The 27,508-nt window shown below is 43.1% G+C and overlaps 1 protein-coding gene across 2 annotated transcripts in view; it reads left to right on the forward strand.

Annotated features, from left to right (window-relative positions):
• The first annotated feature begins 4,263 nt into the window (after window positions 1-4,263).
• ARHGAP26 (Rho GTPase activating protein 26) overlaps window positions 4,264-27,508 on the forward strand; it is a 306,079-nt gene continuing 282,834 nt past the window's right edge. The window contains exon 1 of one of the 2 annotated variants that reach the window (XM_067567247.1): window positions 4,264-4,351. Coding sequence is in view for 1 of the 2 variants with exons in the window: in XM_067567246.1 (XP_067423347.1) it covers window positions 26,863-27,016 (154 nt within the window). In the remaining variant the exon portion in view is untranslated. Of the gene's footprint in view, window positions 4,352-26,243; window positions 27,017-27,508 lie in introns of those variants that run through there. The other variant, XM_067567246.1, reaches the window with a different exon arrangement.

A 27,508-nucleotide genomic window follows, 5' to 3' on the forward strand; every position in this document is an offset into this window, starting at 1 on the left:
CTCTTTTTTTCCTCTCATGTGATCTTTTCTTTGGACTTAGCACATAGCTATTTTGGGTCTGGACTTGAGCCCAGGTGAAAGGACATGGATTTCATCCAGTCTCCCTCCCCCATATGCTTGGAGGGCTCCAGAGCTTTGAACAGCTGCCATGATGATGGGGTTAAAAGCTTCTTGCTTAGGCTATGTCTACACTACAGACCTTACAGCGGTACAGCTGCACCACTGCAGCTGCACCACTGTAAGGTCTCCCATATAACCGCTCTGTGCCGACAGGAGAGCTCTCCCATCAGCATAATTAAATCACCCACAAGAAGCGACGGTAGCTATGTTGGAAGGAGAGTGCTATATATAGAGCGGCTACACAGGCCAACATAGCACTGTCCACAATGGCGTTTTTGTTGGTGAAACTTATGTCAGTCAGGGGTGTTTTTTCACACCCCCCCAGTGTGTGATGTGGTGTTCTCACTGATTCCTTCCCATTGTCTGGTATAACCCTCTTGCAGCAAAGCCATTTTTCTCCCCAAACAGCTGCTTTGTGGTCAGAGTTGGCTTGTGATGAGTGGAACTGCAATTTGTATGTCGCCCTGAACTCCTGTGAGACTTGCTGTCCCTCCACATGCAGTTTCGATATTTACCAGTTCACTATAAACCAGTTTCACTGTACTATACTATTTCCAACCCCAAATTTTCAAAAATCATGAGTCAGGGTCACCAAAAATCATGAGATTATGAAAAAATAATAGATTTACTGTTCTTTTTATTGTCCTTTTGCTTTTTGAGCCTTTAAGGTACGCTGGGGTCATATTTTGAAGCTTTCTCCATAGCCACGAGGGCTAGAAACTTGCTTTTTCTTTAAGGACAAAGGCTGAAATCATCACATATGTCACATCACTGACTCTGGGAGCTGAAGCTTTAAGGAAAAAAATAATTATCATGAGAGTCATGACAAAATCATGAGAGTTGGCAACACTGCAGGGCCTCAGGTCAAGATGCAAGATTGCACATGAGCTTTTTTCAGTGGTATGAGATTGTTTGTTAAACTGGTTGCACACAAGGAAATCTGTGCCAGGGAACTCGCTGGGGGGAAGGGGCACATACAAACGTGGTAGGCACATTGCAGTGGCTTTAGGAATGAGTGGCTGCTGGGCCTTATCCTGCAAATACTCAATATCTGCTGACCTCAGTAGGTGTTGTGGGCACTCAGGACTTTCCAGGGTCATATACACTGGATATGGGCTGAGCTTCCTGCTGACAGGAATCCTGTGTAGGCAAATATCTGACAGGTCATTCCTTGGGAGAAAGAGGGAAAGGACTGATCGTCAACAGTTTGTCAAACACTGGCACCTGCAGTCTAATATGCTGCACTGCTTCTTTCCCTGCTCCTATCTGTTTGCTGCCTAAAATGCCAGGGCTGAGAGGCAAAACTGTTCAGTCACTCAGAGAGCCCCTCACTGGCGCACCCCTGACAGACGTTTGAGGTTTCGAAAGGGCGAGCTTTTCAAGCAGCGTTTCTGGAATTGCTTCTCTCTCGCTCATGCAGGCACATAAACAGCTGAACAAGGGCAGGGTGGGGGTGCTGTGGGGAAGCAAATAATGTGAAGAGGGGGCTGGGGCCCATGTGTAACGACCACATTCTTGTTGGTTTTAAGGGAATCCTCTCCCCACCCATTTCCCACATACACACTCTTTTCACCCACCTCTCACTCTGACACACACACACGCGCACACACACAATAGCAGTAGTAAATATTTGTATTTTGGGAGAGCCCAAAGCCCCCCATTGTGCTGGGCCCTGTCCAAAGGTAGAAAAGACCCAATCCCTGCCCAAAGGGGCTTTGGATGTGGCGAAGGGTAGGGGGTGGGGAGACGATGCACCCGCGTGTGAGGGTGGTGAAGCACGGGCCCAGCTCTGTCGCTTACCCGAATGGCAGTTGTGGTGGGGAACAGGAAGGAGGAGAGAAGGAGAACAGTCACAGCTTGTCGTCTGCCCGCCTCCTCCCCCCTCTCGCCTATCTCGCTCATGCACACACATTCCCCCAGGGCAGTGAGTGGGATGATGGGAAGGAAGGACACGGGGAAGCAGACTGTGCTTGTGGGATGAAGGCTCTCAATACCTGGTGTGCAGCTGCTGCAGGCAGGACAGGAGGGGGATTGGAAGCCGGGCTGGTGGCCAGGGAAGGGGCAGAGTACACTGCAAAAAAGGCAGGAGTTCCTGTAGGGAACAGAGCTGCTGGGGAGGTGGCAGGAATAAGGCTGAGGGGAGGAACTGCTGGAGTTCATGGCATGTGCATGGGAAAGGAGGGGGCAGAGTTCCTGACACTGGGGCTCCAGTGGGGGAGAATGGGTGGATGGCTTGGGGGAGGGGAGGAGTTGAGTGGCTGACTGCTCTGAGCTGGCTGGCTGGGGAGACAGCAGTACCCTGCTCTCTCCACCCGAGCTCTAAAGCCCCACCTGTGCTCTAAATCCTGGCTCTGGGACCCAGCGCCCAGGCTCCAGCCTGAGCCCAAACATCTACACAGCAATTTTTAGCCCCACAGCCCAAGCCCCATGAGCCCAAGTCAACTGATCTGGGCCGGCCACAGCCATGCCTCAGGTCTTTTACCTCTGTGCAGATGTACCCAGAGTGATTGACTCAAGGAGCTCAATCTATTTAGCTTAACAAAGGGAAAGTTAAGGGGTGACTTGATCACAGTTGATAAGTAGGGAACAAATATTTGGTTATAGTATCTTCATTCTAACAGAGAAAGGTATAACACTATTCAATAGCGGGAAGTTGAAGCCAGACAAATTCAGAAATGGAAATAAGGTGTAAAGTTTTAACAGTGAGGGTAATTAACCAACCACTGAAAGAATTTACCAGGGGTCATGGTGGATTCTCCACCACTAGCCATTGTCAAATCAAGATTGGATGTTTTTCTCAGAGCTATGTTCTAGGAATTAATGTGGGGAATATTCTATGGGCCTGTATTATATAGGCAGTCAGACTAGGTGACCATAGGTGACTAGGTGGTCCCTTCTGGCTTTGGAATATATGAATATGTACATGATCACATTCTGGTCTAAAAGCTTCTGCCTGGCTATTCATAACTTTTACCACATGGGAGAGCTCTGTGCACATGTACTGCTTCCCAGACAAGTGGAAGCGCTCCAGGAATAACTAGAATTCAATGATTTCCTTTCAATGATTTATCTGATATTGGTATTTTTCTGTTGAGTTCACACTGGTGAAAGAGCTCCATCTGCTTTTCAGGTTTTCTTTCATCACAGTGCTAGAGGATCACACAGATGCTACTTGCGGCAATAGGAATAGCTGGCACATCCAGCTAGTGCCTTACAGCTAAGGGCCTTGACTCACTTTGCAGTCAATGATGAATGAAACTTCAATGCCCCTCTGAAGTCTCAGTCAATGCAACACCCTTTCACACTTCTGGTAAGTGTGTTTTACAGCTGGGGAAAATGAGGCACAATTGGTGACTTGAGATGCCCATGGTCACATAATGAGTCAGTAGGAGAAACCCCCAACACTACCTGCCTGCAGGAGAAACTGAAAATCCTGTGTCCCTCAGCTGACACCTGTCCCATCCCCATGCACTGATTTCTTTCTGCTATCTAGGGGAAATGACTGGAATCAAAGAAATGTAATTTCTTATTCTTTTTTAATAATCAGACAAATAATATACTCTTACATCATGTGAATCCAGACAGCTGAGGAGCTTAAAAGCTGTAGCTTCTCTGGACAAGACTCCTTCCTATCTCTCTCTCTCTCTGTTTTCCCATATTAAATTTAATGTCACTTTCTAGTTACAGAGATAGCTGCAGTGGTTCCTGCAATATCCACAGCTGTGCTGCCACTCCAAGTCCGAAATTTGGAGGCAGCTGGAGAAGTTCCCCCAAAAGCTTGAGGGTAGGTAGATGTGCACAGGGCTGTTTCCTTCTAATTTTCTGCTCTAACCACTAGAGACCCTCCTAAAGGAATCACAGCACCATCTGTTCAGACACTTCTGCAGGTATGCAGAATCTTTGATCTTTCACTTTCACATGTATGGGTCAAATTCTGCTCTCATTTACACCAGTATAAATCTGGAGTAATTCCATTGGTACAGATCCTCAGCTGATGTAAATGCCAATTTATACCAGCTGAGGACCTGGCCCATTGACTTCAGCACATTCATTCCTGATGTATAGCAGCTAAAAAAGAGCAGGGTTGGGCCTTCTCTTTCTAAAATTATATAGAAAGATACTGAGGATATGGGGTGTGGGACAGAAGTGACAGGAAATGATGTTTCTCATTAAGATGATCTAGTTCCTCATGATTTCTGCTCAAAACACGTATTCTACAAACCAGACCAAGGTAATTCTATTTGTCTTTTTTCACCGTTCTGTGATTAGATTATGCATTTTATAATCCTTTACATGCTGGCATCTGAACAGGAACTACAGTGCCACTTGTATTAACAGTTAGCAGCTGTCTCTCTCCTTTGCCATATGTAGACACTTTAAACCTGTGTCAGGGCATTCACCACAATTGCACCAAGGTTACTGAATGATCAGGGAGCTAAATGTCTGGGGTTGCACTGTGACCATTTGCTCACACCAAATTTGTTGACAGGTAATCTTGTCTTTCTTCTGTATTACATAATGTAAAAGAGCCCAGGAGTCCTTAAGGCTGTGTCCTATGTAACTAGTAGGTTACTGCTCTTTGAATTCTCTAGTGACTCAGGGTAATTATCACCTGACAAGTGTTAGGAGGCCAATGTAAGATGGTTCTGCCATCCTGATCAGACAAGTTTCTTGGGTCAAAATGGGCTCCCTTATTGGCAATCACAGCTCAGAGGCAAAGTATTGCATGTATATGATTAGGTTAGAGTTGAGACATAATGTGCAATTTAGGAAAAGCTTTTCCTGCTTCCGCTTGTACCGTACCCGTCCTGCAGGTAACAGGAGACTTCAAATTATCAATCAAGCATCTTTCAATGGCATAAGTAAAAGAATAGCACATTATAAGTACAGCATCTTATTTATTAGAAAGGAGATAGAATAAATTAAGAAAGGTGGAGCTCTGTGACCTAACAAGTTAGTGCACTAGCTCTCTGATTCTCAAGACTGTGGTTCAATAGCTGGCTTAATTCATATGTGATATTGTCTTGGTTGCTTTGCATTCTGTATCTGCTGGACAGTTGTCAATATCATAAAGCAGCCATTTTATTCGGCTTGATTGTTCATCCCACCGGATGAAAAACCCAAAACTGGAACTGGAATTGCATCATCTTATAGGATTCCTGCTTAATGGAGTATCACATCAGGAGCTGCCTCTCCTCTTTGTAAACTCACAGAGTGTTGCTGTCACATTAAGAACAGACTTTTGGCCTACAGAACACTGCTCTTGCAGAATGCATTTACACTTCGCATGATATGCCTTGTCATATTAGCTAGTTTATAAATTACTGTTTTTCTTCACAACCTGGCCTCACCTCCCCGCTAATTATGTTACAAAGTTGTATGATGAGTGAGAGAACTGTAGAGTGGTTAGAGCATAGAACTAGGCACTCAGCATTAACAAACTATGAACCAGCACTAAGAAACTTCAAGGACCAACACAAATTAGTTTGTACTCTCTTCAGTTTCACAAAGATACCTTGAATTATTAATGGTTATCAGTACAGGCTGGTGGTTTAACTGTAGGCTGATCTTCAATGCAAACTTATTTGTCTGAAAGTTTGTAATAAAAAAGATTAATTAAAAAAAAATCTATTTTACTAGATTTGAAAGATATCTTTTAATTAAAAACTCATTTCCACATTTAGACTGTGGACTATATATATATATTTTTTTTTTCATTTCCAGTATCTTGGACAATTACAATGGACTATTTCGTTTTTGGTTTTAGCTGGTTTCACTTTCAGGCTCTCATGCACTAATGTGATATCATGATGTTTGGATGCAAATACTGCAGGTGAATGTTTAAATCCAGTGGTTTAGTGGGAATTAAAGACATCATAGAAATATTTTTGCTTGTACTGAAATAATCCCCTGGAGTGAAAACTGACTGCTCATGTCCGTTTATGTCTCTATGCTTTTGTGAATAACACCTTTTCTGCTTTTGACTTTACTGCTTCTCCTGTGTCTTCAATAAAGTTCTCCAGAAACGAGGTCTCCCATTCCTTTGTATCATCTGTTTGTTTCTCTGAGAGTCGTTCATTTTCTGGCATTGAAAGGAAGAGCAGCTTTCCTTGTCGGGGGACAGAGGATGAAGAGAGAGAGAGAGTGAGGTTTCAGCACTCTCAGCATATAACATGCAGTCCAGCCTGAAAGGACTACCTCACAGAATTGGATTTTCTGATCTGATCCCTAAGAGAAAAACAAAATTGCAGCCTTCAGTGTCTGGTGGCTGTTCCAGTGGATACCTCACTGCCCAAAGTCCTAAGGAATTCCTTATTTTGTCTTCACTCAACTCAGCCTTTTGTGCAAATAGTGTCAGACAGGCCCGTTCACACAACGTGAAGCTGGTTACGAGCCATTCTCCTGGAACAGAGGCATAAGGAGTTTGAACAAAGAAAACTCTGTCTCTTCCCTTCCACTGGCATCCAGGCAGTTAACCCAGAAAATCGCAGCTTGCCTTTGTCTGAGGCATTTTTTAAATTGCCCTTCTCGGCTTCTACAAACCTCTCTTCCACAGCAGCAGAATTTCATTATCTTCCCTAGAATACATCCATTTGTCCAGATTGGCTTTGCAACATAGTTCAAGTCACCGTGGGCGTTTTGTCTCATGGATGGTGACATCCCGATGATTGCCACAAGGAGACGGCACCCAGACTGGGCCCTGCTGGGGGCTGTAATGGCTTTCACTAGGAGCTCAGGGGCTGTTCCCAATAAACTTATATTGAAGCAGGTTGGGACCTCATTCAGAGAGGTGCAGAGCCACTGCAACTCCCATTTTGGTCATATGCGGACGGTACTCAGCACTTCTTAGGAGCAGATCCTAGTACAGAGACTGCAAACCCCAGCGTGAGATGTTCCATCCTGATCTAAGCAGAGGTCCATGTTAAAGATGAGGGGGGGTATAGGGTGCTATGCGTGGCTTTTGACCTGTGGGAGCATTTTGGCTATCCACTGCTGTGAGGTCAGAGAATTGCATGACCAAGATCCACACAAGGGATTCAAGGGACTTTCACTGGAAAATACCAAGCAAGTGAGAAAATGTGGTCAAATTGCAGGAAAAGAATGGAAAAAAGGTGAAGGCTAAAATGTTCAGAGATTCCCCTGTGTTACATGTACAAAGGCTGTTGTGTAATAAGGGTAGCTGGCACTTCTTTCTCCAGTGCCTTCACTCTGAGGATCTAATTAGGCCTACAAATGCCACGTACACAGTCAGCATTTAATTCAAAGAGCTATTGAATGCCTCGAAGAGAGCACAGAAGCTAATGGGTGGGCCCCATGGTGGTCATCTATTTATACAGATACTTGCATTTTTAACAAAATTTGTGCCATAATTCAACACTAACCCACAAAGATATCTATACCACTTATTGTTATTTATTATTTGTGTTATCAGGATCTGGTCATGGACCAAGGCCCCACTGTGTTTGGCACTGAACAAAAAGACAATCCTTGCTCCAAAGAGCTTACAGTGCCACTCCTGAATCTTCATCTGGTCTTTATCCAAAGCGCTGCAGGCAGCAGAACTGTACTGTCCAGGTCTGACTTAAATTGTAACTATCTTTGCACAGGTACCACATTCTCCCTTAAGTATCAACAGCACCATGCACACTGACCATACTCAATATTTTGTGCTTCCCTTTTCACTCAGGGATCATCAAGAACTGCTAAATGTGCTTTACCAATGTCAGCAAATGAGGCCTTGGAGCATCCCAGTGTGGTACCACTATCTCCATTTTACAGATGAGGAAATTAATGCCCAGAGGACTTGTGCCTGTCATCAGTAAGAGCATAATCAAGCCCAAAATGGTTCAATAGCCAACATTGCACAGGAAGTTTGTGAGAAAGCCAGCAATAACACTCAGATCACTGGATTCATAATGCCGTGCTTTCACCGCTAGACACTTCCTATGCAAATAACAATAAATCCTAGAACCACAGAAGACAGAAATGGAAAACACCTATTAAATCCAGAAAATCTCCAGATCAGTCAGAATTAGCCATCACAGTCCATTTGATAGTGTTGTGATGCTGTTATTATAAGTTATAAAAATGGCATACCTAAATTGGATCACAATATTTGCATGGGTAAGTAATCCTGATTTATTCAAAAACATTCTCTTTTCAGTGCTTCACTCCCTACTTCCCACAAATTAAATTACTGGAGGATTAAATCTCAAAATCATTTTGAAAATGGTCTTTGTTTTTGTTCTTTCAAATGATCTAATGATCTTTGCATTACATTTTTTACCACATGAGAGAGGCTGCCAAAGAACAACTCCAATACAACGGTTAGGAACACTATGAGAAAAAAACATATGAAGTACAGAAAAATGAAAACAATGGAAAAGAATGTAAATCATACTAACAAACAGCTTTGTAATAAACACAGCTCAGATCAACCCCACCCATTAGTAATGAATGGTTAGTTATATAACAAGTAACATTCTTATTGTAATTCAAATTATATCTTGCAGTGCAAGTGAACATGAATAGGCTGCCAAATCTATCCATATTAATGCCAGAGATCTCACAAGTTTTGTCACTTGAACTGGAAAAAAAAAAAAAATGGATGTGAACTAAAGCATTTTTTACCCTGCAAACTGGGCATACGGACAGAGGGCTTTTTAGAACTCTTTTCAGAAAAGCAAGACTTTTAGAGGTGGAGATTTGACACTAAACTCTGAATAACATGTGAGGAGTTCTAAAGTAATTTGGATGAAAAAATGATACTGTCTTTAGGGAAATTAACATCTCTGTCTCAGCCTCATTGAAATTATCCTTTGCTGCCGCTGTTCTTTTTAGTTCCAGACGCCACTGTGTGTTTCATCAAAGGGAAAAAAAGAACTTTTGGAAGCCACTGACATTGTAAAAAAGGGGCACATGGATTTTAATGAGGTGACAGAGGTGACTGGGGAGCTGCTGGAAGCCAGTCCCTTTCCATTAAGTCTTTGAAGATCTCATTGTGCTCAGTTAGGAATACAACCATACAGGCAGAAAACACCTTTTCTAGGTTCTGATCCAGCCATTCTTCTGCAGAAGATCACAGATGCTGGCTGTGCTACTGTGCCAGATGGAGCTGTCAGCCAGGCAGAGCTCAGCAACCTGCTCCTGATCTCTTTAAAATTCACTCCTTACTGACTTTCATGCAGTGATGGAAGTTAAGAAGCCACCCCTGATGTGATGGAGTCTGATGCTCAGTGAATCCCCTGACATCATTCCCTGACATGGAGGGAGGTGGTGGCAGGATGCTTTATGCAATTTTACCTGCGGGCCAGGCTCTTCAGCTGCACAGGTCATTTAATTGTTCTGCTGGATGAAAATATTTCTATTACCTGCATCTGACTGCATGCCTCAAATGTGTGTCCTTTGCAAAGGTCTCTCTAAATGTCAGCAATGAGATGAGAGAGTTTGCTATTAAAAGGTTCATGTAAGAAGACAGATCTACTTACTGTACACAGTTCCTGTTGGCTAAATGTGCTGATTTATACTATAGCACGAGGACATTTTATGGGATAATCTTGAAAGGACAAAACATATCCCTGTAGAGGAATCTAGATGAAAGGGATAGCTGTGTGTTCTCATTATACGCCTCTATACAATTCATATACAGCTAAATTTCTCTATTGTTCTTCAAGATGCACAATGAAGCTGCTTGTCAGGTGTGTATGCCTGGTAAAATGTATTTGTTTTATTATTGAAAAACTTGGTTCTTTTGCTTTGTTTTCAGTGGATACATCCTAACAGAATAAAAAGGGGGGAATGAGCTGTTTAGGACCAGGTAGTACTTTTGAGCTTAGGACAAAACTCCAGAGAGGGTTCCACACAGGGAATATGAGTACAGGAGAGCCTGCACTGATGTCAGTAACTGTCACAATATCTGTGATTCTTACATAAGAAAAAGGGTTTGCAATATTGGCTCAGATCATTGATGAGGGGGTCCAATATTCTGCCTCTAAGAGCAGCAATGCTCTGAAGGAAAGCAAAATACAAAATAAAGCCAACCACGCACATAATGAATGTAAATGTAAGGGAATTCCTTTCTGTGTCTCACTAACCCATATCTTCTCTGCTTTGCTGGGCGTTATCACTAGGATCCTGTTTTCCCTGCTGCAAACAGGGTGAACTTGCCATTATCCTTAAAATACTTTAAAATCCTTTGATACTAGAATTAGGCTTTTTAAAAATGGCATTGTCTATTCTATAAGGAAACAGTCTGGGAGTCAGGAGTCTGGAGTTTATTCCAGCCTCTTCCACTGATTTCCTTATTGATCTTGGGCTAGTCCACTTCATTTTGTTTGGCCCAAACTGAAATCCAACTGTGACTCCGATTCCACATCTGTAAAATCGGGGTAATAATACTTACTCACCTTTATAGAGTGTTGGGAGATCTGCAGAAAGATTCATTAAAGTGCTATGTATTATTAACTCTTCTCCATTAAGATTTATCCCCAGGTGTGTTGATATGATCCAATAGTCAGTATTATTATCCTCTGCATCCCCTACTTCCCATTGACTGCTATTCTATAATGTTATCCCTGAGCTTGTACTCACTGCAGTTACTGATTTCCAGTTTCCATGAAGATTTCTGGTGCTCTGAGCCACGCTAACACTGGTCCATCTGTCTATAGCACATGCACATCTGACTTGTTTTATCCTCTCGACAGGCTACACAAACAGACTCTCTCCTGTTCTCCTGTTTGCATTGCATTGTTCCCTCCAGCTTCACAGGTGCACTCATTGAACGCCTGTGTATTCCTCCTCTAAGCTGGATAGAGATCCTGTGAATACTAGCTCAACTTCTTTTTAAAAAAAATGTATGTATCAGTTTTTCCTTTGCCCCCCTCTCCACTGTACTGTCCTTTGGTTCGGCTGCTGTGAGTATAGGCACCCCTGTGGTTTCTGTTTAAAGGATGCTCCTTTTTTGTTAGATGTGCCATTTGACTTCTTGCGCTGATTTGCCTCGTGCATTGTCCACCCTTGTAGGTGCAGTGTCTCATTGAAAAGCTAGTAGTATTATTCACTTAAGTTCTCTGCACCCGAAGACACCCTGCACTGTTCCCACTCCCTATCCTTCTCAATGTCATCCAGATCCTTGCGGCTTTCAGCTTGTTGTCCATTAAGGCACAGCAGGAGACCTCTTGTCAAATGGTTTTATTGGTACAAAGAAGTGAAGTTGAATGAGTCTAATCCTTTCAGGGTGTGGAGGCCGCTCAGAAGAGGCCATCCCTTTTTAGCAGAACAAAACATCTTTTGTTTTAAACAGCTGATCCCTTTTTTGTTCGTTAGTTTGCTGGAAGAACATGGAGCTGGCACCTTTCCTGGTGAACAGCTCATCAGTTTGGTTCTTAAATTCATCATTTCAAGAAAACAAAATCAAAATCCATTTCCTGGCCCATACAAAAATGAGAGGGTCTAAATTAGCTGTTACCACTCAAGAAAAAGAACTTGGAGTCGTCGTGGATAGTTCTCTGAAACCATCTGCTCAGTGTGCAATGGCAGTCAAAAAAAAAAAAAGCTAACAGAATGTTAGGAACCATTAGGAAAGAGAGATAATAAAACAGAAAATATCATAATGCCACTATATAATCGATGATATGCCCGCACCTTGAATACAGCATGCAGTTCTGGTCGCCCCATCTCAAAAAAGATATAGAATTGGAAAAAGTACAGAGAAGGGCAACAAAAATTATTAGGGGTATGGAAAAGCTTCCATATGAAGAGAGATTAAGAAGACTGGGACTGTTCACCTTGGAAAAGAGACGACTCAGGGGAGAATGATAGAGGTCTATAAAATCATGAATGGGGTCACCTGATAAAATTAATAGGCGGTGAGTTTAAAACAAATATAAGGAAGTACTTCACAAAATGCACAGTCAACCTGTGGAACTCATTGCCAGGGAACATTGTGAAGGCTGAAAGTACAATGGCGTTCCAAAAAGAATTAGATAAGTTCATCCAGGATGGGTCCATCAATGGCTATTAGCCAAGATGGTCAAGGACACAACCCCATGCTCTGGGTGTCCCTAACCCTCTGACTGCTAGAAGCTAGGACTGGACGACGGGATGGATCAATCAATAAATTGCCCTGTTCTGTTCACTTCCTCTGAAGTATCTGGCACCGACCATGGTTGGAAGACAGGATGCTGGACTAAATTGACCATTGGTCTGACCCAGTATGGCCATTCTTATGTTCTCTCTTCATGTAATTCACACTGGCTGTAATTCCTTTTAGTCTTCTGATTTTGTTGTCTCTCCAGTGACCCTCGTTGTCTCGCCATTGACCCCCACTTCCGAGATGTACCATGGCTCACTTCACAGCCAGCTCACTGGGCACCAAAATTGCGAGGCACAAAAATATCCAGTCTCCATTTTGGCGAGGAGGGGTGTCTTGTTTAACTTTCCAGTTTTTTGTAATTCAGGAAGAAAGTGAATAGGCCTGTTTGGATTTCTGGATTTACAGTGAAGAGTGAAAGTGAAGTAATTTAGCTCTCAGAGCTGAAAAGGATGTACCAATCTTACTATTGGCAAAGAAAACAAAAGTCAGAGATCCAATTCATATAGTTTTGGGTTTGCAAATTGGGATTTAGGGCTGAAGTTTGGAGTCTATAGTCTAAGCCCAAATTGCATGCGGAATTCTTAAGAGTTGAGAAGATAAATTAATTTGCTGGCTTGAGACACAGGATTTGACTCCAGATCCAGTTTCTGAATCTCTTCTCAAAGTTCAGGCTGTTTGGAGACAGGGATATGCTTTTGACCACTATCTAGCATGAGTTTGTGCTGTGATAGGGATTTCCACAGGATTTGCAAGCATTGCTAACTATCTCTGCAGGATTTTTCCAGGAAAGACAATGGGCCTGATGCACTCATGAAAATCAGGGGGAACTGCCTGGAAGCCAATCAAGTTACAGTAGTGTAAAACTGGTATAAGTGAGAGGAAAATTGGGCATGAGCTGAGGGATGGACAGAGAGCCAATGACTATTTAGAGAAAGGAAAATCTGGATCAATGTTCCAAGGTGAGCAGGGCAAGGTGGAGCCGCAAGGTCCATGTTCTGAGATGATGATGATGATGGAGCAGAGCTGTGAGGAACTGAATTTATGTACGTTCTATGATCAATGCTTATATATGGCAGCAGGGATTTTGCACTGTGAACATCTTTGGAAATCCTCCATGAAACTGGAGCTTGGGTTGGGAACTTCTGCTTCTAATTCCTGGAAACAAATTTTTAAAACAATTTCATGGTGGTTTGTAATTTTTTTTCCAGTTGCTATGAGGATATTGGAGAACATTCCTTTTATCTTAATTGTCTTGTTATAATGTAAAAAACAAAACCCACCCCATTTTAATCTGACTGAGGTTTTGGGTTCCTTCTGAAGCCAGCTTAGCATAAGCCTGCAATGGACAGTTCTGGGATTGCTGTCCGGAGCCTGATCCAATGCACAGTACATACATTTAAACACTGAACTTCTCAGGCCTAAATTCGAGCGCCTCAAATTTCTGGTGCCTACCTTGAGACATCTAGGGCCTTGAATTAGAGTTGTGAGTGGTCAGCTGCTCTTATAATCAGGTCCTAGGTGTCTTAAATTCCTCTTCCCCCCAAAATCAAGACACCCAAAATTAGTGGATGCTTGCAAATTTAGACTTAAATGACTTATCCACAGAACCCATTATTTCTGAGTCCCAACCACCTTCTCTGACCACTAGTTACACACTCCCGCTTACAAGATATGGAACATACTGTTACATTATGTTCCTGATACAATGGTTCTTATATGATTAACATCTAATAGCAAAATTGTGCTGTTACAAAAACATATACAACCAATCAATTAATTACTTCTCCCTACACCATTGATTATTAGTACCTGATGCCTTTCAGAGGCTTTAGGCCCTAGCATATTTCTTGTGTGTACAGCCAGAAAAAGCTGAAATAGCCCTTTGGGAAGGAAAGGACTTCCAAGGAACACAGGGCTGTGGGTTTCCTCCAAGCCATGAAGTTTTTCAAAGTTTTGCACAAGCAGCAGAGGCTGGCAATATCCGTTTGCATTATGAGCTTCATTCAGTATTCGTTGCCTAGCATAAGTCTGGTTTTCAAGGCCACAGAGTTAGTTGATTCAGATGCCTGGCCACATTAGACAATGATTTCAGAAGCTTCTCTCTGTAGGTTTAAGGCATCTTAAGGGCGTCCCTTCCAGGCAAGTTTTTTGGGGCATGACACTGTGGTCTCCTGGCACGATCCTATGCTACAGCTTTCCGAGGGAAGTGTGCAGCAAAACCTTCATGTCCCATCTTTGGTACAGCCACAGTCACATTATGTATAAGAAAGGTCATCTATTCCTGAATGTGTCAGATCAAGATTATCTGTTACTATAACTCCATGTCCAAGATGGGTATCAAACAAAACCGTATGTGAGGTGATGAAGGTATTTCTATCCCTGGCTCTTCATCATGCTACTCAGTCTCCCTGACTCGCACTCTTTTTGCTCTTTTGTTGTCTCTCTCCAACCCCTTTCTCCCGCGTAATGATGTGTTTCAGTGTTCTTCCATCACTTTAAGACTGATAGCCACGCTCATCAGCTGGAGGAGTTGTTTAGCTGGATGAGCTTTTTTGTCATCCCTGAGGAAATTGAGAGCTGCAAGAGATGGACTTGTCCCTTTGGCTTATGGCTAAGGAAAGCTATTGGCTAGGATGAAACTTTGCCTTACCTATAATTACCCATATTGTTTAGACCCTGCTTCCCTCGACATCTCTGAATGTTTGGTTGTCTCTTATTTCACTCACTGGGTCCTCTTCTACTTAGGCTTCCTCCTCCTCTAGAGTTTTCCCCAAGGCTGTCCATAGTTTAATTTCACTTTCACATTCAACTGAGAAGCCATTTCTGATCCATTCTTCATGCATTTGGCTGTTAATGGAGACAGGTTCCCAGTGTCTAATCCCCCTGAAAGTTCTCCACTTCCTCCTTTGTCACACCATCCCAGAGGCTGCTGAGCAGATGATTCTAAGGACAGGGTCTCCAGCTTTCCCTGTGAAACTGAGGTTGCCTTTTCATGTCAACAGCACCTTTTCACACATGACTATTGATTAATCCTTATCCTTCAGGTCATAAGTGGATCACCAGGAGGAGATTCCCACCAGTGAATATTGCACAATTAGGAACATTCCACATTTCCTCTGAAGCAGCACTATAAACCACTGCCAGAGGCATATACTGGACTAATAGGATCATTGGTGTATACAGGTACAGGAGGCTTCTATGACCCCTTGTCACAAGTGGAGTGGGGTAGCGATCTTCAAGATTCTGTGGGGGCCAAGATGGAGCCAGGGCTGTGGAGCTAATTAAGGGACAGAACAGCGCAGCTAACTCATGTATCAGACTCCATTAACTGCAGAATGTGCATCTTATGTCTTCCTTGATGTTTCACACACAACCTAAGCATGACACTCCTCTTCTCTTCTATCATTTTTTTTTTTTGAGTCAGCAAGAACCTCCTCCCCGAGGGCTGCGGTGCCATTTCATTTTGTGGAGGCAGTAAAAGGAGAATGGTTCTTTCCTTTTGTTGTGCTGAAATTGTTTATTTGAAGCTGGATATTTATTAAATAATCATCATTCTTCTTCACAGAAATCCTCCAGGAATGAGAGGTAGGGAAATGCTTCTGGGCAGTATCATCACAAAAACAGTGGCAGGTATTATAACACCAGCAGGAAAACCACTATCCCCCCATGGCATGTGTTACACCCAGCACCTCCATCAAGGAAGTCTTGAGACAATGATGGGAAGGTGTGAAGGGATATATGGGATCCGGCACTGACCCAGCAAGGGTTAACCACGCACTTTGGGCCCAAGAGGTCACGCCCCTACGCCCTTGCTGGGCATGCCCCAGTTGGAAGACATATATAAAAGGAGGCGGCTCCGTTTAGTCTTGGCAGACTGAGGAGGAGAGTGGACTCATACTGCAGTCTCCTGCCAGGGAGCTACTAGAGCTCCAGCCGGCGGAGGTTGAACACGCTGAATCCACAGCAGGATCCCAGTCGACCACAGAGGACGAGGGAGATGGAGGGCTGCTAACCATGGAGGAACTGCAGGATCTGGAAGCAAGGATAGGAAGCGACCCAGGGAATGGGTTTGTTGAGAGGGGAGCCTGAACCTGAAGCCAGGACTAGTGGTTCCACAGTGCCCTGGGTTGGGACCCAGTGGAGTACGGTGGAATATCCCTTCCTGTGTTGGCCACTAGGATTCACTGCTCTGAAGACAAGGGCAGCCCCATAGACTCTGGCCCTGAGGCCTCATTGCCCTGGGGAAAAGGGCAGCTCCGTAGGCTCTCGTTGCTAGACCTCGCAGTCCCGAAGATGAGGAGCTACCATCACAGAAAGGGGGAGATCCCTCCCTTTCTTTCCCCCAATGGCCTGATAACCCGCGACAGAAGCCTTGAGATTTAATCCTTTCTTGCCCAAAAGACAGAATTATATGTGCACATACATACACACACACACAAACATGTAAGTAGTGAAGTCTCTTTGTGTGCATAGTCCAGTTACATTGTATGATTAAATGTATTTAAAGCCTCTAGACATGCTAGATTTCTGAGTGAATAACTTCTTACAGTAGCCTTTGCATTTCAGGGCAATTGTATATTACATAGGTGGTTATGGCCACCCAGCCTTTGTCTTCCTGCCTTGTAACACCACCTAAACCATGTTATAAGCACTCAGATAATAATGTACTTCTAGTTACTATATATATGTGTGTGTTTGTGTCATTAATATTTATGGTTTGAATGGTGTTTTAACATGAGAATAGAAAGAGTCATTGTCACTTGAATCAAACAGTGACTTTGTGCTACCGGGTAATTAAGCCTCTGGAATCTTGTGAATGGAGCATCGTTTCTTAAATGATTTTTATGTCCAGTTTCTGGGCAGGTCTAGATTAATGGTTAAGCCAAGCAGGATAATGATAAAAATATTTTACTCTTCCATGGTATTTCAGTAGAAAGAGTTCATGGCACTTTATTAATATCATCATCAATCATCATCCCCATTTTACAGATAAAGAAACTGAAGCACACAGAGTGTACATTGTTTGCCCGAGGCCAAAAAACCAAAAGTAGAATTTCGATCCCCTGGCTCCCATTCCATGAGGATCCTACCAAAGAATTAGAAATGGAATGCTAACGTCAGCGTGAAAGGCAACAGCACAGCACAGTAGAGGACTCAGAGGAGAAGAAAGTCAGAGCTTCCCAAGGACCAATGTGAATCCTGATACTGAAGTCAACTCCCAGTATGTTTTGCCGGGTTGGTGCGCGATACTAGGGGAAGAAAGTCTGGCAGACGGGACTGCAGCTGACGGAAGGCTGAGGTTGTGGAACAGAATTCTGAGACTGATAAAGTATGCAATGTTGTTGTAGCTCTGTTGGTCCCAAGATATTAGGAGACAAAATGGGTGAGGTGATATATTTTATTGGACCAACTTCTGTTGGTGGGAGAGACGTGCTTTTGAGCTACACAGAGCTCTTCCTCAGGTCTAGGATTGATGATAATAATAAGGAAGTCTTAATAAAGTAGTAAGACTTTATTAATACATGGTGGTTTGAGCCCCAAAATGGTATGTTTTAAACCAGCCAGGTTCTAGAAATCTTTACACCGAGAAGGGCAACTAAAGCCAGACAAACACAAAATATTTGTTTCCTAAAAGCCTTATTTAACCCCTTCTGTGTAGTGTTGAGAATCAGCTATATAACACAAAACACATGCACAGTGCTGCCTCATGTACCTAGTTCACAACCTCTTTTTTTAGAGTTTGGGGTGTGCCAATGAATAGCAAAGGGGCTCTGACAGTGGTTAGCAAGAAAGGTGCTAAATGTATTATTTGTCATGCCCTTTTATTAACATGTGCTGCATGCTATGGAAGTATTTCACTGCTGCAGAGCTGGGTTCTAATCTTGGTTTCAGGCACAAGTGGAAAATGAGTTTGCTGTCTCAGCCTAGTCCTCAGTTATTTTCCAGCTAACAAGGGGGATTGTTTTACAACATGAACAAACACAGATACCTTAAACCCAGCTGCAGACAGCTACGATTGGGTTAGTAAATCAATTCTATTAAAACTAAATAGCTGCAGATGTCTATTTTGAGTCAGGTGGAGCTGGGCCAACGATTAGAATTTCTGCACTGGTAGCACTCAGAATGTGAAAAAAACAAAGTAAACCCAAAAACCCTCTCCTTCATCTGAACTCCAAGAAAGCAGAGAGGGGCCAGCAGAGCTGAACTGTAACCCAAATACAGAAAGACAAGCTAAAGCTGAAGGTCATTAGCAGAGATCTGAAGGGAGGCTGAGGTTAGCTAACAGTTATTGTTGCAGCTCAGTGAAACCAGATAGGTGCTGAACTGAAAAAGGAACATTAAATTGACTTTTAAGGAACACGGGAGTGTTAACAGAAGGGTTTCCTGAGGACAAGGAGACCTTAACTGATATAGGCAGAGGGCTCACCGGAATGCATGTACCATATGAGCTACTGTGCAAACTATTAAAAAGCTACATGCAAGTCCTTGACGGCCACAAAAAGGCGAATAGCTTTAACTCCCATTAAAGTCAGGAGGGAGTTAAGGGCACTCAGCACCTTGGAAGATCAGGCCTGAAATGAGAGGAGGCACAATTTCTTACCTCTCACCTACAGTGCAGTGGGATTTTCTATGTCAGTAGAATATCTTTTTCTGTTGAGGGATTGGTGAGAGGGATGAGGAGTGGGTGGATTTCTTCTGAGGCTCTTTGGCTCCGCATCTCCCTTACTTCCATTATCCAGCCCTCATTAATTATTATTATTATTATTATTATTACTATCTGTATTACAGTAGCGCTGAGGAGCTGCAGTCATGAACTAGGTCCCCACTGTGCTAAGTGCTTGACAGACAGAACAAAAAGGAGGCCAACTTGCTGGGTGTGGCTCTCTCTGTGGTCCATAATGCAGCTTTTTCATCAGCTGGGGGGAGGGGCACTAAAGCATGGGCAGGGACTATTCCCAGACCCAGAATAATATCAAGATTTTTTTTTCAATAAATAGGGAATTAGAGCAACCAAAGGTGCAATGGGTGAAAACTTAAGAGGCAATAAATCTGTCATCCAAGATCGTTGAACAATAGTAAGCAATCCTGTGTTTGCTCCACAAACTCTCTGCTATTTGATTTTGGAGACTGATTTTGGTTTATTTTATTTGACATCTGCCAGGAAGATGAAAGGAAACTGTGATATATTATTCCCAGGATAGCTTGGCTCAGATGCTGTGTTTGATGGTTTTCACTCAGATTCCTGCCATGTTCCCAATTTTTCCAGCTGAGTTTGAAAGTGGCACATGATAGTCAAGTGATTTGCCCAGGGTCACAAAGTATTTGGCTCATCCCAGGATTCTCCTTTCTCACAGTTCTTCACTCTAACTCAGTGCTTCTCAACCTATTTACCATTGTGGGCTGCATAGGCAGCTGTGTGTTACGTAGGTCTCATCCTCACAATATATATATACTAGCTGTATGGCCCTGAGGATGTCACATGGGCTGCAGCTGTGTATTGATTGTGCTGCAAGCAGGCTGAGGGTTGAGAACCATTGCTCTAACTAAAAGGAGAACCCAAAATCACAGCTGTAAAGTACTGTAAATACTGTAATGTGTTAGATTTGGGCCTATTTTATATAAGGGAGTAGGGCACAGAAAGCACATTTTAAAAGCAGAGCAATAATCAGCTATGTATAAAAGTATGTGAGTACGCTGCTGAGTATGTGGTAACAGTGGCCAATCAGTGACAGAAAGAAAAGAGATGGCAGCGACAGCAATAGGGGTACATCTGTACGATTACATCTGGAGCGATTTACATCTGTAGCAGGGGAAACTAGAGAGTTGCCTAAGGCACAAACAGTAAATAGGGAAAGTGAGAAGCAACTTGATGCGCAACACATTTCTTCTGCCAATGGTGACATTGCAGACTCATTTACAGTGTCCCCCACAGCTATCTCCCTGGGGAAAAAAGGGTCCATCTTCAAAACAAATAAAACATCTGTGGCATCTGTGGTATGAGGTGTGTGTCCCCCCCATGCTGGGGCCCACAGACATATTCATGGCATTTTGATATGCCACTGTGCAGTGCTACTATGCCTAGTGTGGGTGGTACTAGCAGAATTCCTGGAGGTGGGATTCAGGATCTAGACTAAGAATAATTTATATTCTAGAGACCGAAGCCCCGATTCACACAAGCTTTTCCAGGAGCCCTGCACCTATGGAGAGAACAGTTTACTTCAATGGTGTAGTTCTCAGCCGATGTCTGCCTTCAAGGTGCTCCAAACTGCCCGTGCATATCAGTTTATAGGATCAGGGCCTTGATCTGTAAACTGAGATTGATGAACTAGATTAGGATGAGCAGATGGAAGAGGAAAAGAAAGGGAAATATGCCTAGGACTCTTCCCTGGTAAAGAGGAATAAAAAGGGAATTGTCCTGGGGGAGGATGGGAAGCCATATACCCTGCTGCCAAAAAAAGTGAGGTGAAGATCTGAAGAAAGGTCAGGGCAGTGGTGCCCTTTGCCAAGAGCTATCCCACCTGACTGTGAAAGCAAAAGATCATCAACATATAATAGAAAAAACATTTTCCACCCTGATGCAGAAGATGTCTCCAAGGTTGTTTGCTGTAGCCACAAGGAAAGAGAGATCTGGGAGGTTTGATAGCATATGTCAAAAGCATATTTCCAGTATGAGCTTGCTGTACTGGAGAAGAAGGTGGAGACTTGAGAGGCAGCTGTCCTGACAAATACAGTACATCACAGTGATTCCTTCAGAGGTCAGAATCCATAGCCACTGAACAGTTAACTGTGAGATAAACTGTAGACAGCAAAGTACCAGCACAATGTTTAGCAATGCAATGGCTATTCTCTTTGGCTCACAATAAGGGGTTCAGACAGATTCATTGCTGTGGCTTACTCTATCATTTGGAGCACATTTTGCAGTATACACAATGCCTCATCTGTGCCCAGCTTAATAAAAAAACATTTCTTAAGAGAGAGACAGTGAGTGCAATATATGGTCACACAGAAAACCGAACGTGAACAAATGAACACATAGCTCAATGGGTGTCATTCCAGGAAAGATCTCACTCAGCTCCAGGTTTCTGAAAGCTAAATGCCCGTGACAGCCTTTTGGAGTTTAAAAAAGGTTACAAGGCAGCCAACCCGCCATCAAAGCTTCAAGACCAAATTACTGTGTGGTTTTAACTCCTATGGACTGCCTTCACACACACACCCTCCAGGACCCTATTTTTTTTATCATCACTGACAATGGAGACTACATTGTGAGATCAGAGAATGATAGCTGACTGTACAACGGCCATGTTGCCTGCTGCCTTAATTTGCTGGTGCAAGACATTTTGAAAAGATATGACAGCATTCAACAACTTCCGAGAGTCGTTGGTAATAATTGTATACACATCCATGCACGCGCACACACACACACCCCCCGCCCCTTTGTTCCTCATGTCTGTTTGTGTCACTCAGTGCAGGAGAACACTCAGTTGGGCCCAATCCTGCATCATTTGTACTCAATGGGAAAGCCATTATTGGCTTCAGTGGGAACAGGATCAGGACCCCGATCACGTTGACTTGATGTGGCTTGATGGTTTGCTAGACGGAAAGGTTGCTGGAGCATCACAAACCCATGCACAAATGCCTAAGGACATAAGCAGTTGGCAAAGGTCTAGGGACTGGATTTAGAAGCTTTGGTTTCTTTTTGCTACATGGCATTCTGCTACAGACAGTTTGGATGCATGATCCCAGCAAAGCTTGTTTGGAATGCACAAGCGCTATTATTCCTCTCCAGTTCCCGCACTCGTGCCTCTGCCAATAGACACAGCTCTCTGGGAACTCAAATATAGTGAGTTTATTCTGATGCTCATGTCATAAGTAGGCAGTAAAAAGGAAAAGTCCAGAACAGCTGAGGAAGCATTGTGATTTAGTGCAGTAGGCTTTGACTGCTAAGAGGAGTGGGTTCCAATCCTGTCATTGGTCATACAGGACAATATGTTTGCATATTCTTATTCCTGTCCTCATCATAAAATTACAACTGTTTCCTTTACTGTTTGTGGTTGTGTGACATCCTCTGATGTCTACCTGAAAAGCAGGTTGCATAATGCAGTTTGGTCGCTCAACAGAGGGGCAAAATAAATAAGGTTTTCTCTGCTTTCAAAGGTAATTATATTAGACTCTGTTCTCTCCCCTGCCCTCCCATTAGTCTTGTATATTTCAGATTTTACCTAATTTAAAACCATCTCCCCATATAGGACAAGACAGGTAAAAATATCGAGTTTATTTACATAATGCCTCATCTGGCATTTGTTCCCCTAAATGACTTCCACTATACCTCTGATGATAAACATCAGAAAATATTCACTAGATATACTTGCCCCCAAATGGCCAGTACAAATTATTTGTACAATTTTCAACCTATTACAGTTACTATAAGTGTCCAAACTAGTTACAGGTTCTCCTGTGTTAGCCATTTGACATGGGTTGGTCTCATCAATGTATTAACATGAAACTAAAACAATAACATTTTTACGTACAGAAAAAAATAAAAAATGCTGGGGCATTTTGGCACATTGCACACAAAATTAAACATCAGTTATAGGAAACTGTAAAGTGAGAAATAATAATACTTAGCGCTTTATAGTGCTGTACATATGCTATGTAAACACTAGCTAATTAAACTTTACATTATGCCTGAGGTAGGCAAATAATCGTTGTTACTCCCATTTCACATGAGAGGGAAACAAAGACAGAGGCGTGGCTACTTAAGAATTCATAGGAAGGCAGTGGCACAGCCAGAATTAGAAATCCCTCTTTCTTGTGAGCCTGACTGAGCTCTGACAGCAAACCATTTCAGGCTCACAAGAAAGAGGGAATTCCAGAGCATTGAGAGTGGCATATAGAGATTGTCAACAGGCCTCAGCTGATCACAGCCATTGTGATGGTGCATAGGGAGAAAGGCAATCGCTCAGATCCAAACCATTTAGGGCTTATCTAGATTCACCTACACACACATGCTTATATTTTATCTTATGTCCTGGTGACTGGTGGAAAGTAAATCTCAGTGAAAACAAGAGATGTTTCATTCTGCTGTTCACAAAACACTGTTTAAAGCTCTATTGTACTGGATTATTTAGTATTTAATGTTGTGTGGGTTTTTTACAGATTTCTTTGAGGAAGCTTTACTCAGGCACCATTCTTTTCAGTTGCTCTGGTAGCATAAGTATGTTAGTATCCCTTTAAATGCAGCAGACTGAAGTTGGGATGAATTCAACCTGATCTTGGCTCCGTCATTTGCAGAAAGAATTGAAAGAGAGAACTCCATAGGGCCAACACTGATGCTGTTTCCTTTTTTTAACTGATAATTAGCCCCCATGCAAGTCAAAACCAAAGGAATTAACAATAGTAATTGCTTTGTGGGTTGGAATTTGTGTCTGGGAGCCTTGAATAGAGAGGTAGGTGAATGGACAGTGGCAATGCTTGTTCTGAATTCACAGGGTGTTCCAGAAGTATGTACAACTACCCCATTGACATGGTTTATCAAATTCATCATATTGTCCTATCCAAATTAAACACATTCATCTGAAAATGAAAGTAACTGAATTTGTGTGGTATAGTTACACAGCAGTCTTGTTCATCTCTGAGCCTGCACACCTAGATGAGTACGACATATTTAGAGGGGATATACTGCATCTACACTCACCCTGGAAAGACACAGTGGGGCTGCTAGCATGTCATGTTACCTCTATGGAGCTGATCTGTTAAATCATGTTAACCCACCCTTCATGACAAATTGTCTTCAAAGATTAAGGTCTTGTTTCCTACCTCATGATAATAGATCTGGGGAAATAATCTCAAACTCAGATGTGTAACTGGAAAGCAGCAATGCTGAAAGACACTTAGGGTTGTGAGTGGACAGTAAATTAGATATGAGGTTTTATCATGATACGGCAATGCAAAAGGCCAATGTGGTTTGAACTAGCTACAGAAGGATTTGCCTATATGGAGCTCAAAAGCTATGAAATCTTCCAGGCTAGACCTGTATTTCTAATGGAAAAAGCCCAAAAGAAATAAACAAAACCAAGCCCTTTAAATAGAACCTCAAACCTTTCAGGCCTTCTTTATAGAATAAAGAAATAAAACTCATTTCCCCCCCTTTCTAGATGAATTTTAATGATGTAAGCATCACAATACCTCTGGGAAGTACTATCATCTCTGTTGGATCACTGGAATAACGAAAGCATAGAATAGTTACATGACTTGCCTCCAGCCACATTATGAGGCAGTGGCAAAGCCAAGAATAGAAGAAAGGAGTGTGGCCTTCTGCTTCTGTTCAATGTGCTGACCCACTAAATTATATGTTTTTCTTGAAAATTACACTTACTAAAAAAGTACAACAGTTTACTACAGTCTTGGATCAGAGGCCGTGCTGGCCTAGTGGGGGGGTGGGGGGGGGAGGGTCCTAAGCAGGAATATTTGTATGCCCCCACTAACTTTACACACACCAATTAAAATTATGAATTGCATTATTTCCATAAACCAAAAAATATACTAATACTATATATACTAATACACTTGTTAAAAAGGTCCATATTAAATAGGATGAACAATATTTTGGGGCTAATGCTAAATTGGGGGGCCTTTTGAGCTGCTTGGGTCCCTACGCAATTGCAGTCTGCTTATGCTTAGTGCCGCTTGAAATGCTGAAGTGTCGCTTTTGTAAGGGTTTGTGACTGTAGTATCTCGCAGTCATGTTTAAAAATATGAGTATCGTCATCAGAGATGCAGAATCGTAACTCAAAAATTGTATGTTGTATTATAGAAATTGGCTGGTATAATGATCTGAGCAAATCATTCTCAGCTTTGGCTTTCCCAATGCACTGAATCTTCTACGTGTCACTATTCTACAGATTCTTTGGATAAGGGCCTCTCTGTGTGCATTATACAGCCCTGAGCACATTGTCATCTTTAAATAAATAGAAAAATAGGACTTTATAGTCCACAGGCTGTGTATGTTTTAATACTACTGGGGCCCCACTGTACTAGACACAGTAATAGACATTTCTCACCCCCTGCCTGAAGAGTTTACAATTAAAGCTAATCAAAATTTATTGTTTGAAACATTTTTTGGTGAAAAAATAACTTTTTCATTAGAAGAGAAAATTCTGCACACAATGTGTTTTCAACTAATGTTTTCAGGTATTCAAAGAAAAATGGAAACCTGACCATTTTTCTGTTTTCAGTTTAAAATAAACCAAACACACATTTTTTGGGTTGAAGTTTTATTGAGAAAACCCCAAAAACTTTTGAAGAAAAATGTATATGACAATTACAAAAAACCCTCCATTTTCATTGCAATGTGTCACAGGAATAAACAAAAACCATCCCAGCACTACTTACAATGTAGATAATCCAGACATAGGAAGGATGGGAGGAGAAATCAAGGCAGAGGAGTGAAATGATTGGCCAAATCTCACACAGCAGCCCATTGTCAGAGATGTGGGAACAAACCCCAGCCAGGTCTCCTGCCTTCCAGTGGCCCCTCCAAGCCCAGGTTGTTGGTGTGCAGCAAGCTTTTGTAGAGCATTTACAAGGAAAGTCCTATTCTCCTGAGGGGACAGTTTAGCAGTGTTAAGAGGGAGAGGAATCCCACCAGAGACTAGGAAGTGCAAGTGACCCCTTTCTAAATGCACGCATTACTTTCTGCACTGGTCTTGTGGGGTCTCCTCTGGTGAAACTGTAGGAACAGGTTTCAGAGGAACGTCCTTGAGTAACCCCTGTTCTTGTCCCAGCACCTCCTCCACCCTTCTGCGGTCTCCGGAGCTGTTCCTTTAAGAGACGGTGGGGGTTCCCTCTTCTCCTCCATGCGGCTTGACACAATCCTGGCCACGCCCTCCTCGCTTAGTTCTATCATTGCGGGGCCATCCCTCCTCCCTCTCCCCACCCTGCCCCCAGCAGATCTCGCGTCGATTGGCTCCGGCTGGCGCAAGAGGAGGCCTCGCGTTCGAAAAAAAGATACCCGACGTTCCAATGGGAAGCGCGTTCGGAAAAATGATACACAACGTTCCAACGGGGAAGGGAAGCGTCCCGATTGGTCCCGGATGCCATCGGGTCTGCCTGGGTTAACCAGCAGCTGCTGCCGAGTGAGGCCGCTGGGCTTCTTGCTGCTCGTGCTCGCCCAGCTAGGGGAACTTTAGGTAGGAAGCAGCATTGAATGGGCTGGGAGACAGCAGCGGACGCATCCTTGGCTTTGCTGCTGCAGCGTGTGTGGATGTGGAAGCTCTCGCCATGAGCAATCCCCGAGCAGCGGCAACTGCTGCTACGGCGGCACGACCCCCCGCCTCTTTGCTGCTCCTGTTCTCACCCCCTGGCATCTGAGGGGATCCCAATGCAAACCCTGAGCCTCAGTAACTCCTCTGACCTGCTTATTATTTTTATTTAATTGATTCCCCTCTGAGGTGCCTGGAAATCTGTGATCAAGTGGAAGGAAAGGGGTGTTCCCCGTAGATCTAGTTTCTTTTTCTTTTTAAATAGACTAAGAACATATACGTGTATTTTTAAATTTTTTTTTACAATATATTTGGTTGCACTGGGGGGAATTTCTTCTTTGGTGGGTTTTTTTTAAAGGGGTTATTGAAGGGGTGTGTGAGGAAACCATGGGACTACCTGCTTTGGAATTTAGTGACTGCTGCTTGGACAGCCCCCAGTTCCGAGAAAGGCTGACATCTCATGAAGCGGAGCTGGACAAGACCAACAAATTCATCAAGGAGCTTATCAAAGATGGGAAGTCGCTCATTGCAGCACTCAAGAGTAAGTGACAGTGGGAAGGCATGATGGTGGCTCAAACCTGACAGGGAATCCCGAATCGCATGTATCGATCTGACCCAGTGCCACCCGGGGGGGATGGAGGGGTACTTTTGCAACGTTCCCTTGCCACGCATGGTGGAATAACAGGGGGACTGGCTGGTTGACAGATACAAGCATCTGGATAGGGGATGTAGAAGCAGGAAGCTGTGGGGGAAAATAGGAGACGAGTTAAGTATTAAACTTGTATGATCATTTTCATGCCAATGCCTTATTGTTTCTTAATATATGTGCTTTAGCTTAATTAGTAACAAATGTGTTTCTTGCAAGTCTTGGTTGGGGTGTGGTGCACAGGTGATGAGGGAAGATAGGGAACTCCGAATGAGAACTTCTTGGGGGTGTCTTCCAAAATACAGTCCTGTAGGAGAGCTGCAAATTATCCAGCTTTCACCTTTGGGCATGTAAATAAAAATGGGTTGGTCTCTGCTGACTTTCCCC

Source organism: Emydura macquarii, unplaced genomic scaffold (genome assembly GCF_026122565.2).
Source record: "Emydura macquarii macquarii isolate MOO-44397 ecotype Brisbane River unplaced genomic scaffold, CSIRO-AGI_Emac_v2 contig_2768, whole genome shotgun sequence".
Classification (NCBI taxonomy): domain Eukaryota; kingdom Metazoa; phylum Chordata; order Testudines; family Chelidae; genus Emydura; species Emydura macquarii.